The sequence below is a fragment of the Malaya genurostris genome, chromosome 2, assembly GCF_030247185.1.
Source record: "Malaya genurostris strain Urasoe2022 chromosome 2, Malgen_1.1, whole genome shotgun sequence".
NCBI classification, from domain to species: Eukaryota; Metazoa; Arthropoda; class Insecta; order Diptera; family Culicidae; genus Malaya; species Malaya genurostris.
The window spans coordinates 19,837,360-19,850,718 of record NC_080571.1 but is presented as its reverse complement, the minus strand read 5'-3'; the positions used below and the strand labels follow the sequence as shown (position 1 = coordinate 19,850,718).

The 13,359-nt window shown below is 37.2% G+C and overlaps 1 protein-coding gene across 2 annotated transcripts in view; it reads right to left on the bottom strand.

Annotated features, from left to right (window-relative positions):
• LOC131430887 (disheveled-associated activator of morphogenesis 1) overlaps window positions 1-11,816 on the bottom strand; it is a 232,528-nt gene extending 220,712 nt beyond the window's left edge. For both annotated transcript variants that reach the window (XM_058596133.1, XM_058596134.1), the window contains exon 1: window positions 10,844-11,816. In XM_058596133.1, the coding sequence (XP_058452116.1) occupies window positions 10,844-10,891 (48 nt within the window). In that variant the 5' untranslated portion in view covers window positions 10,892-11,816. The remainder of the gene's footprint in view (window positions 1-10,843) is intronic.
• Window positions 11,817-13,359: the final 1,543 nt, after the last annotated feature.

Here is a 13,359-nt window from a genome sequence, read left to right as displayed (position 1 = left end):
GTAAACTTATTTTCATAATGTTTTGCACATTTTTCCCCAAAATTTCAGAACCGGAAGTCGGATCCAAATAATATAAGTGTCTCAGAAAACTCAGAAATTGCACGTTTGTAGTTCGTTTTGCACATTTTACCCCGTAACTCCCGAACCGCAAGTCCGATAGCACCATATGGACCAAAAGACCTTTCATTTGTATCTAAGTAAAGTAAGTAAGTGAACGCAAAACACCCATTATAATGAAGATTATTTTGATGAAAAAGGGAACGGTATAGTTATACAAAAATACTATTGGAACTACAAATTAATTCGATCCGTTTTTTTTTTGGGTATTGTGGGCATATTTTGCTATGAAAAGAATTTAAAGATTGATCAAAGGCAATTTTCGCATTTCCACCTCGAAAAAATGTCTCGTCTTTTGAGGTGATCCAAGTTTGAAACCAATTTTCGAGTTCTACGAAAGATTTAAACCGATGTCCTGCCAGATTGTGCTGTATCCGTCGGAACAACCTGAAAATTAGAAGGAGCCATGTTAGGAGAATCCGGCGGGTGCGGCAAAATGAATCCCATTCGAGCGTTTCCAATTATGTTTTCACGACTTTGGCGACATAAAACCGTCCGTTGTCATGCAGGAGACTAACTTTATAATGTCTTTGCTTGTATTCCGGCCGATCTTCTCGTAATGCATGGCTCAAACGCATCAATTGAAGCACATACTGATCATCCGTTATCGTATCGCCTGATTGTAGCAGCTCATCGTCCACAATATCCATTGTTCATCTCCAGTAACAATTCAATTAATAAAACCCTTTCTTTGTTATCTTTGAATCAGCTGCTCTCAAGTGCAAAATCGCCTTTCAATGCGGTTTGTGGTTTTAGTTCATAAGGCACCCAACTGCCTAGCTTTTGAATCATTCCCATGGGTTTTAATCGTACAGAAGCTGCTTGATGAGTCACTTCCAATGATTCTGCAAGCTTCTCTTGCGTTTGACTCGGATCTTCATCGAGTAGTACCTCCAACTGATTGTCTTTGAATTTTTTTTTTGTTCAGAGCGAGACCTGTCTTCAACGCTAAAATCTTTAGTCCTAAAACATCGAAACCATTTCCTACATGATTTATCAGTTGGAGCATTATCACCATAAGCATCCACAAGCTTTTGATGTGCTTCAGCTGCACTTTTCTTCCAATTAAAACAGAGAACAAACTCCTCGCAAATGCTGCTTACTTAACACAAAATTGCTTTTAAACTGGGACTCAAATTTTTTTTATCTTGAAAATATTATCAATTTTTAAACGATGACCACCGGATGGATTCCCTTCCCTTGGTTGCGATTTGGCACTAATCTTGTTAAAGGAACATTTTTTTGAAGTGTCAAAGCTTTTGGGTGCTACCGGTTTGAAAAACTCGAAGGTCTGCAATTTTCCATTTCAAACTTAAACAAGGCAGCCCACGAGCGTGCAAACTTTCTCCGACTTGTGAAACTGTTCTTCTGAACTACTCTACAATGAGACACATCTAGAAAGAGACAACACACAGAGACAGAGCGCTGTACGTACAGTTGTAGCTGCAGTCGAACAGATCGAATAATGCAATGTACATACAGTTTCTGAAGGAACACGTAGAGGTGGTAGCCAAATTTGCAACCGAAACTAACAAGTTAAGCATTACCATTGTCTTATAAATATATGAAACGACCAGATCCTTTATTATCTTGAGAAAAAATGTTTTTTTTTTTTTTTGAAAAAAATGGCTCTTGATTTTGAAATTATCAATATAAAACGAAGTTGATTTTGCCCAAAACATTGAGTATTGATAATCTGTCACACAGATGGCGCTGTCATTGTGATACTAATGTGACGTTTTTTTTAGTACTAACTTTCAAAAGTCTATGTGTAAAATTTCATGATATTTAGATTCGTCAGAAAAAAGTGACAGCCGTTTTAGTGAAGCTTGACATTATCAAAACAATGGATTCAGAGCAATTTTGTGTGTTAATTTGCCATTACTTCTTGATGAAAAAACTCTGCAAACCTAGCAATGGTTTCAAAAGTGTTATCCGGACTCTGCTCCATCGAAAAAAAAACAAATTAGTTATATCTATTCGTAAGGCCGAAAGATGGCCACGTGTTTACAATTATTAACCAACATTTGACACTGAGAAAGCTCCCATCAAAGCGGGTGCCGCGTTTAATCACGGTCGATAAAAAAACAACAACGTTTTAATGATTTAGAGCAGTGTTTGGCCATGTTTACAAGTAATAATTCAGATTTTTTGCGTCGACATGTGACAATGGATGAAATATGGATCCACCATTTCATTCGAGAATCAAAATGATTATCATCTGAGTGCTTCGTTGCTTAGAAAATCACCTATCGTACAGCCAGCTGAAATTGAACGGCCACGATGAGCTACCATTCGACTCAGCTCTTCGAGTACACAAAATATCTGTGTGTATGAGTGCGCGTAACATTTTTTGTACTCAGTTTTCTCGGAGAAGGCTAACCCGATTTTCATATACTTAGATTCAAATGAAAAGTCAAACTCCTGAATTTTATTCTAATCCGACTTCCTGTTCCGAAATTACAGGGTTATATGTGCAAAATGAAAATAAGTGAAGAAACTTTTCTCAAAAACAGCGGAACCGATTTTCACAAACGTAGATTAAAATAAAAGTTATAATTGTCTCATACAAAGTTCCTGAATTTTATTTGGATTCGACTTTCGGTTCCGAGATTACAGACAGGGTGGTTTTTGTTTCAGCATTCCAATGTCAAATTACATCCTCACTTTTCTCATATATGTCGCGACCGATTTTCACAAATTTTGGTTCAAAAGAAAGATCTAATGGTCTTATATAGAACTATCGAGTTTCACCACTTCAAGATGAAGAGTGTTGAAAATTTCAAGCAGTGATACTGAGCGAATATATATTCCAAACTGACCTCAAATCAATTCCAATCGTTAGCCTTTGTCAGTTGACGGCCAAGCGAATCGATTTACGGCTATACCAGTTCCCGGCTTCCTTGTTTCGGTAGAATTGTTCACAAACTCTAAAATCGAGCTCACATTTCTCAGCGATGGCTTGACCTTTTTTTCGCATTCCTGTCTCGGTTCGCATTTTATCTGGATCCGACTTCCAGTTCCGAAATTACAAGGTTATGAGTGAATTTGAAACCTTCATATAAAGTGCCCCGTACTTACATGCCCTGGTACGGACGAAGAAAACACATCACCGCCTCTACGAATGAACCATACAGCGTGCTGTGTTCGATTTAGTACTTGCGGTAAAGAAAATGAAAACCGACACCGATGTTCGGGTTTGAAAACACAAGCGAGAAACTGACATTAAGACTAACTAGTTTATAGGAAGTATGGCTGAAGTGCAGCAGATTTTACTATGCGTCATAATAGATTGAAATCTATTTGAAAGTCAAGCTTCGAATTTTCATGCTATTCGTGATTTTCGGGATGTATGAGAAATTTTTGCAGTCGAAATAAGTATAATGATAATAGTAATAATAAAAATCTAATCACAATGTATGTCATATGTTTTAGGTTCAGAAATATTACCCTATTTGGTATGAACATCATAGACAAAAATAACATGAGCGCAGGATTTTGCTCGTTTTATTTATTTTATCGTGCATGAGATGTAAATCAATCTGCTAGAATTAAAATCAGTAGACGGCTAGAATCGGTTATCAGTAGACGGTCAAATAAATTAATTTCGGATTTCCTGGTTCCGGGTTTTCGAGTAACGACCGGAGATTGTAGTCATATACTCAAAAATGGACCTCACTAGCTTTTCTCGAACCGACTTCGATTACACCGGTTCCCGGATTCTGGTTTCCGAAGTACCTGTAGTACAGTTTTCTCATTCATTCTATACACAGTTCGAAAAAATCTTGTGATTTTACATCTTATAAGATGCACATATATGGAGCGTCGTACATACTTTGTTTTTCCAAAAATGATCGATTTTGAAAAGGGCCAAACTTTTTCTAGCATTTATTTTCAAATGGCTGTAGTCGAAAACTGATAATTTCTACAAAAAAGTGTTGCATAAGTGATTTTAACAAAATTAGTCAAGTTTTCGAATAATAACATGGAAAAAAATTCGACTCCTACACTGAAAACAAATCAATTTTTTAATTGACTTGCCAGAAACTCCATTTTTGATATGAATAAAATTTTGTTTTAAGATAGGCGATTATGTTCCCTAACTTAAGGAAAAAAAGTTCATTGCTCTTCGTTGCAAAACAAAAAGTGTTCTGTAAGTAGCAGAAACTTTACGTCTGCTTAGCGGTTCAAATTGAACTGCCGAGTTTAGCACTAAGCAGTTCAATTTGAACTGCTCTGCACTGATGAGTCAAAGACGAAACGTAAAAATAATAATAAAGAAAAAAAGTTATTTAAAAAAAAACTTCGCCTGATTTATTTTCAGTGTAATTCTATCGAAAACTAAACCAAAGAAAGTCATAACCGGGATGATGGTTCAAAAATGGTTCTTTTAAATCGACTTTAAATTACAAAGATCGATTTTTTCAGTGTAGGAGTCGATTAGGATTTTTTTCAATGTCTTTATTAAAAAATTAAAACATTTCTGTAAAAACCACTCATACAACATTTTTTTAGGATTTGTCATTTTTCGACTACAGCCATTTGGAAAGAATTGGTAAAAAAAATTACCCTTATCAAAAGACAGTTCACGCCATTTTTAAAAAAAAACAAAACATGGAAAGTGGTTTTTTTGTGAAAGTCTTCATGTACAGCAAGTTTCATTAAAATCTGAGAGGGTGCTGCAAACTCTGAATCAGGCTTCCCAGCAGTACTGCTTTTCAATGACATCCGCCACGAGATAGCATGAACTGTCGGAGCGCAAAGTCGAAAGCCCAGTCTACAATATGTGTGAAGCATACGCCGAACTGTAATGGCAACAGCGCTCGCATGCCTAAATGAATGCTGTCACTGAGACAGTTTGTACTCGCCAGATTGATGAGAGTATTCTATCCGGAGAGTAGTCAAACCGAACGGGCTGTTTGTATCCTGTTTCTTTCTGTTCGCTCATTCGCATAAAATGTTACGGAGACAGCCTTTGAAAATCGAAGACATCCTTTGATTTTAAGGGCATTACTGTTACGAAGGGCTGTCGCAAGCCGGCTGTCTCATCAATGTCTCTTGAAGCAATGAACCGGCTGTTTCTGGAGACGAGCCGTGGGTCATAGTGCGCTCGCACTATTTCGGCTGCCTCAATGAAATGGTACTAGTACATACGATTGCGTTGTTGGGATTACCTTTGCAGGAAACTTTAGTAACGTTTCATTACAATACCATTGTGAAATAAAGAAATTGTTTTAGATTTATATATACTGTCGGCGAAGGCAATGAATTTTAATAACTAACGAATATTAAAAGATAAACACTGAGTTTTGTGTAACGGCTCATATGTATATATGAATTTCTAAAGTATTGATCCTTACTGCTTCCTTCTTATTCCTAAAGAAACAGATACACTTCCATTCATTAACAATACTCCGAAAATGTCTTATGCACCCTTATTCTGAATAATGACGTTTGATTTTTGGATCGAATCGTAGCTACTTTTCACAACTAATTAATTATGTAGTGTATTTAACGTTACTCCACCAATAGTCGGCACACTTTGGTACCCGTGCCTCACCGATTTCGTTGAAACTATAGAATATGATACTCTGAACCCAAATAAGATGTTTGGTGCACTTTGAATAGTTTTCGACCATAAAATTGAATGGGCAACTTTTATGTTTATATGTGAACATGTGCTTTCAGATTTTCGCTAAAAGTGTTTTAAAAAGAAAAATATAATGAAACCATTATTTTTCCCAAAAGCATCAAATTTTTTGGTTTACCCCAAACTTTGTTACAAATTTAGTATTCTCAATTGTTCTTTTCCACATAGGAATCAATCAACTAATAGCTTAAATTTATTTAAAATAGCTTAAATTTAGTTGTTCATTTAACATTCACATAGGTTTTGCCAGCAGTTGAAGGAATGAGAATATAAAAAACGTTGAGTTCTTAATTTGTTACTACCTTTGAGAACAGATCTTCAATAAACCTCTTTTGTTTTCATAAATATCACAAAACTAGAAAAATAAGTTTATAAGTTTTTTTATGGAATTCAGTGCCTATTAATATAGCTTCATTGCGGCTTAAATTGACTTTCCCTTTGCTCTCATTGCAAGTTTCTAAGTACTCCCCGGACCTTGTAATTGAGCTCTTTTTCGTTGAGGTGGTAGATCTTTTAGTACCATCTACACAAATACAGGGTCCGCAACCATGAAGTTGATTGGGGGAGCTCTCAGATAAAAAGTAGTTCAACAGATGGTTGTTTATGTGAAGAAAAGTTAAGAAGAAATTTTCATCGCAAATCATTTAATCATCGCAAATCATTTAATTAAAAGCCTTCCATTTAGTTTCATCCATATTCGACTTCTTGTTTCGAAATTAAGGGATGATCAGTACCAAAACTGGGAATTTAAAAATTTAATTTTTGAATTTTAAATAAATGAAAGACAAATTCGTGTCATATACAGCTCTTAAATTCTGTTTCTCCTAGGATAACTAAAACAATGAGTTTCTTAGGGTCGGAAATGACTGCTACAATATTATTATTATTATTATCATTATTATTATTATTATTATTATTATTATTATTATTATTATTATTATTATTATTATTATTATTATTATTATTATTATTATTATTATTATTATTATTATTATTATTATTATTATTATTATTATTATTATTTTCATTATATCTTTTATTTATTCCCGGTTTCAAACTTAATTGTTCACCGGGGATTTACACCTACATTTTTCAGAACATAATTTCTTTTTAGAAAGAAAACTGTTAAATATGTGCAAAGAACTCGGCTCTCAGAAAGTTTGACTATTTAGTTACAATATTTATAGTTCCAAACGTTTGATTTTTTTTAAATGCAGACACAAGCTACTAAGGCAATTAGATTTTAGAAAATTTTCGACATTATTAGACTTTTAACTGCGGAAGTCGGATCCGAATTAAATTCAATAGTTCGCTTTGCTATTCACGAATAACTTTCCTTTTCCGTGAGGGCGTGAGAGTCGACTCAAACAGAAAACGAAAAATGTGTACGAGAATTGTAGCGAGCGCATATAAACTGGATGTGCTGTTTGAAATTTCAATGCACCGCATCTTCTTCTGCGTGCGGCTCGTGATTGCAACATCTACATTTCCAAAATTGGATTGAGCGTAAAAGCACATAAAGGAAATGATTGAGATACTTCTAGAAGTTTACATGAAATTGTCCTTTTAACTGTAGATATAAATTTGGGCCTCAGTTACTTTTATAGCAAGTTTTGTGGTAAACAACGACATTAAGTTAAAGAATTCAAAATATACTGACACAAGCTTCTACTTGATGAAAGATACGCTTTAACCGAGTTTTAAATTTTACAATGTAAAGTGACAGTTTCAACGTGTGTAAAAGTCGCGAACTTCTGGTAGCTATGACCAAAATAATGTAATAGTTAATATGCTGTTTCTGGAAATAAGATAATTCTATGCATAACAGGAAGAAAATGATTCAGCAGATTATCAGCACAACCCTATATCATATAAGTAACCGTACTATATCCGATTTTTTTTTGGAATATATTCCAGGGTAATAGAAACACCATACTATTCATATATAGAAGAGAACTTGATATGTATGGAAAGCTTGAGACCATATTACTCAAGAAAGACATTATTAAATAACTTGGTGAACTAAAACGTTTTTTCTAAATAAAACGAAATAAACATTCGAATCTGTTACGGGCAACCATGCTGCATTCCACGCTTGGAAACATGTTTTTTGGAAGAACCGGAATTTTTCATTCAGTTTTTGCATTCAAAGCTTTGTTGTACGGTACCTGCAAATAAGTTCCTAAATGATTTTTGCATTGCTAATTCCGACTCCAAATTTTTCACTCAAGGTTTTTATTCGATTGGTGGTTCAACGTATAACGAACTTAACGAGCCAGGTTTTGTATGTTTCATTCCTGACTTGAAAGAATTCTTAGTGTCCGTAGTATTGCAGCACTGGCCATGCAAAAATCCCGTAGACTTACAAGTCGACTGCAAAGCTAACGCTAACGAGTATCGAATACGGAATCTTTGATTTGAACATATCTTTCGCTACGAACATTTATTTACCGTTAACATATAAATCTAAAATCTGATTCAATTGGCTTTTACACTCTTATATAAGGAACGATTGCGCCTTTACTATCCTGAAGGAAGAGATAAAGAGGATGAAAATAATGCTCCACGCACATCAGTACGCGCATACACTATGAATGTTACAGCCCACAAACCGACCGCAAACTGCCTGAAAGGAGCACGCCGAACTGACTCAGCTATTAAAAAACATTGCTCTTTAATTAATCGATCTATCAATTCATAGAAGATCGACCAAAATATAAAAATTAACTTTCATTAAAACCAAAGTCCGTTCTTCAATCCGTTTCGTATTAGGAGTTTCGTATATTATTAATTATCAATTATATTGTTATCAATGCCCTACCAACGGTGATTGCTATGCGCAATGATCAACCGCTGCGCAAAGCAATCACCAAAGGCAAAACTAAAACCCACATGCTTGCCTCGAATCTTCATAGCAAACCAAGAGCAACAAATTTGAACCGCACCGGTTACTGTCGCAGACCTGGTCAAGGGAGAGTAATATTTTGCTCTCGACAGAAACAACGCAGTGACTGATACCCGAAGCTTACTGTCGCAACAGCGAGAACTTCATGCTTCTTCGGCTGTCGTGGACCATGACAAAATGTCTTACGATGGAATGAACTGTCGAACGAAGTGAATGACGGCAACGTTGGCTGTACAGAACTATTTGTCTAAGGGCTGTCGTGATGAAACCTATCACAAGGCTGTCATGGAAAGAGTAGCATGACATCCTCAATAATAATGTCGCGCGGCGGTACATTTGGGAAGCCTGCTCTGAATACGATTTAGCGCAAAAAAATCGTCTATTGTATTCGTTTTTCATTTTTATGTGAAACTTTACAGTCCGTTTTAGCCCCGTTGAAAACAAAAACTAATGCACATATTTCAAAATTTTAAATTGGGAATTGTAGCTGAAACTACATCTTTTTTCTGAGTTTACCATAATTTTCCGGTTTAGCCTCGGTGTCCCCTATATTCGAAAAGAAGTACGGAAAATCCCAGAGTCGATTTTTTTCCGAAAAAAATTGTTTGACTTGCCAAAAACTCCAACTTTGTTGTGGATGAAATTTTGTTATAAAACAGATGATTATGTTCCCTAACTACAGTAAAAAATTGAAGTTGGGCCCTTTTAAGGGAAGAAAGTTATTTAAAGCAAAGCTTTCCTGATTTTTTTTCAGTGTAATTCTATCGAAACTAAACCAATGAAAGTCATAATCATCATCCAAAGAGTGCGTTTTAGCCCCGCGGTTTCCGAAATATTGGATTTTGGGTTAAGCGCTGAATCATGACTTGGTACGAAAATTAATGCATATTTTTCTAAATTATAAACTGGGAATTGTAGCTGAAGGTTGAAGCTACACAACGATATAGATAACTAGAGTAAAAAGCTACTTGTAATAGATGTTTTTTTTTCTAAATTTCCCAAAAGTGTCCGATTTAGTCTCGGTCTCCCCTACATTGGAAAAGACACATCGAAGCACGGAAAGTCCCAAAGTCGATTTTTTTCAAAATTTTGTTTCTTAGTTTACACCAGATCTGGACGTTTCATGCATTTCTAAGACATTTTGCATTAAAAAAAATTTCTTCAGTTTTGCAGATTTTTCTAAGTTGATTTCTGAAGTTACGCGGTCCCAAAGTCCCAAAGTCGATTATCAAACAAGTTTTTTTGAGATAACTAAGATATTTGGCATCAAAAAATTCCTTAATTTTGCGCTTTTTTTAAGCGGATTTCCCAAGTCACGCATTTTTTCACGCGAATTTCCGAAGATGCTCAGTTTTTTTACGCTGATTTCCGACGTTCGATGACCTCAGTGTATGTGTGTTTAACCTATGCAATTTCATAAGGCTGTTCCTTCTTACGTGACTGTTGGTCAAGGTACGAGATGTCCTTGTAAACCGTTCGTGACATACAAGGATAACCTTATTACATGTCAATTCTATGAATACTATTTTCAGTACAGTAAACACTGCGCTGGAAACTGTAAAAAGTCAACTTCAACCAAAGGAAGGACAACTACGGATGTGATTTTATTTCATAAGGCTGTTCCTTCTTACATGACATTTGATCAAGGTACGAGATGTCCTTGTAAACCGTTCGTGACATACGAGGATAACCTTATTACATGTATATTCTATGAATACTATTTTCAGTACAGTAAACACTGCGCTGGGAAACTGCAAAAAGTCATCTTGACCAAAGGAAGGACAACTGTGGATACGAATGTGACGAGCGAGCCTAAACAGTCTTCTTCTGCTAAACCATTAAGTGTTCGTCAATCCGCTACAAATAATACCGATATCTGCATTACAAGGAGTACTAAGGTAACGAATTCGATGCTGTAAAAAACAACAACAACAACGAAAAAATGAGCAAATTTTTAAGCTCCTCGTAGCATCGAAATAAGTGTACTTTTCACCCTGCGAAAAAGGGTCTCAACGAGATCCAGTGGAAAAAGGTTTCGTTAATTTTATTAACATACAATATTAATGTAATGTAATAAACCGGCTCCATTTACCACCGTTCTGTCAAATAAATGGAATTTCACACCATTTAAACCACATATTTACACTTATCAGATCTGACTTTCCACATACCGTATTGATTTTCTCCATCAAAACCTCGAAGTTGTTTTTGCTGCACATGACGGCGGCCGTTACTGTGTTACTTGAAGCCCTTTGAACTTTCCGACAATCGTTGCCGAGTCCTCGGTAATACAGAGGCCAATAAACAAAACCATCAACCAACAAAAAGGCAAATACCGCTGTCCGTTTCCGAAAAGCTCTTGTTCAATCGATTTCACCAATTCGACAGCTGGGACATTTTCTACTCTTTCAAATCAGCTGAATGTTTGATTCGGTTGAAAGGCGCGCACAAACACTCACGGTTCGGATGTCTTCTTCACCGGTAAATGTCACTAGGTTGGATCAACGTGACTACATTGAACTCTAGTGTCGCCGTGTTGGCATAAAATCTCGATTCCTCTCGATCCAACGTCCCACGTCCGATGTTAAGCAAGACCAGAGATATTGGCAGGTAAAATTTTCACATTTCTCCTCGATCTCACACATTTACACCAGGAGACTACTCGTCTTCCTCTTCACGCAAATCGTACGATCTAAACAGCTCCTAATCACTTTTACTTTCAACGGTGTTTTTTTTTTATTTTGATATCTACGGAATCTCGATAGCTAATATTATTCAAACACACTCACACACGCACTTTCCGCTCGGGTCGCCTCCGTACAAAGATCAATTTCGTTATTCATCACCATCCGAGGCGCGCGGATCCGAAGTATTAATTATCACTTATGCTAATATGCATTCGAAACCACGAAACACGCACACGAACGCACGCACCCGTCCACTAACTAGGGCTATTTTGTCCTACAGCTGCCAAGCAGCACCCGAACGCAGTCCAAATAACTCATAAATCAACACAAATAACAAGCAAAGTTGTGATTTAAGAAAAGCAGATAGATAGGAAAAAAAACAAACAAACAAACAAACAAACGCGACAAGACAAAGTTTCGAAAAGCGATGGTAACTCTAGCACTGACCACGAACGAATGAGGATCGCGATCCGCGACGAGGCGCTTGCTACCGCCAAAGTGGGCACCGACCGAACAGGAACAAAAAATGGTGGGCTCCAACAAAGGTGCAGGTGTTTTTCGGTCGTCGCGCGAGAGACACTCATCACTCGAAAATTCCGTGCTCCGGAACCGAGCGGGGAGGAAAATACTGTGAGTGCTCTCTGTTGACAGAAATGAACATGGAATGTGAGAAAGAGCGGTGAGTGCTTCCCACGTGGGATAGCCGACGCAGTAGAAATTCGTATGGCATTTTAATAGATGCTATTCCTTCGGGACTTCACTTTTGATATGACGGTATGTGATTAGTAAGTTGCCTTAAATTTTCTAGTGCGCAAGTGAAGTGATTTATTAGTGTGATCTGTCAATTCTGTCAATTCTGTCAATTTTGTCAATTCTGTCAATTCTGTCAATACTGTCAATTCTGTCAAAACTGTCAATCGGTGATTTAGTCGAATCGCTCCAATCAAGCTGGATTCTCACACCCGGTTGATGAAATTAGTTAATTAAATGGCACTCAACAAACCAAACAGCACCTCTTCGGGTTCGAGAAAGACTCTCTTCAGCAAACCTGTTCGTGTTCATTGCAACACCCGTCACGCTGGCGTGTATCCATTCGAGCCGGTTTTAATCGGAAAACAAATAGCCACCATAGCCGAAGGGGTTTTCACTTTCGTTGAGTGCCGCCAGCTTCGGCGCATTTGAGCGAACGCGATCGGAGAGTGAGTGCCGTGAACTTTCTCTCCCCCGCACGCGCATGAACTTGCGCGCCAATTGGAATGCGGTAAGTTTGAAGGAATTTTTTTCACCGCTTAGTTTCCTGCTCGATGCTGCGAAACCGCGTTCCTCGTGAGTGACCTCTCGCTGGATCACTGGTTGGCGGCTAGATGAGTTGCAATAATTAGCCGTCCGAGTACGTTTTGGGTAGCGGTAGATGAGTAATGAAATGTTTATTCGGAATCGTCTGTTCGGCAAATTGGAAAAGCAAACATGATGAATGTTTGAACCGTAAACAACAAAACTGGTGCAGTTGGCGTTGGTAGCTATTTGGAAAACTTAGTTCAAATTTTCAAAATAGACGTGAAGAAATTGCTAAAACCGTAAGTGGGCATACAATGCCAAAGTTTGTAATTGCAACAGATGTTTTTGAGTAATAACACTAGAAATGCTATCCGGTTGGAACATGACACCAGACCCAAAGATCATCGCACACCGTGATTTGGACAATCGACCTTTCGATCCTTTCAGGTAATTACTGGTTGGACTTCACACCTCTCTGTGACCTTTCACCCGGCGAATCCGCACCAATCCCGCATAAAATTGATCGAAAAATAAAACCTCAAAAATGACTCATTCCCCCGCACGACGGTCACCACCGCTTTACCTCCTTCCAACGAACCAACCAGCTTCCGCACCGGGGGAATTCGCTTGCATTCGATTCGATCCCGCACAGCCACGCCGCTTTTTACGTAACGACGTAACTCCGGACGACTTTTTTCGCAGCTGCTTATCAAATGAGAGAA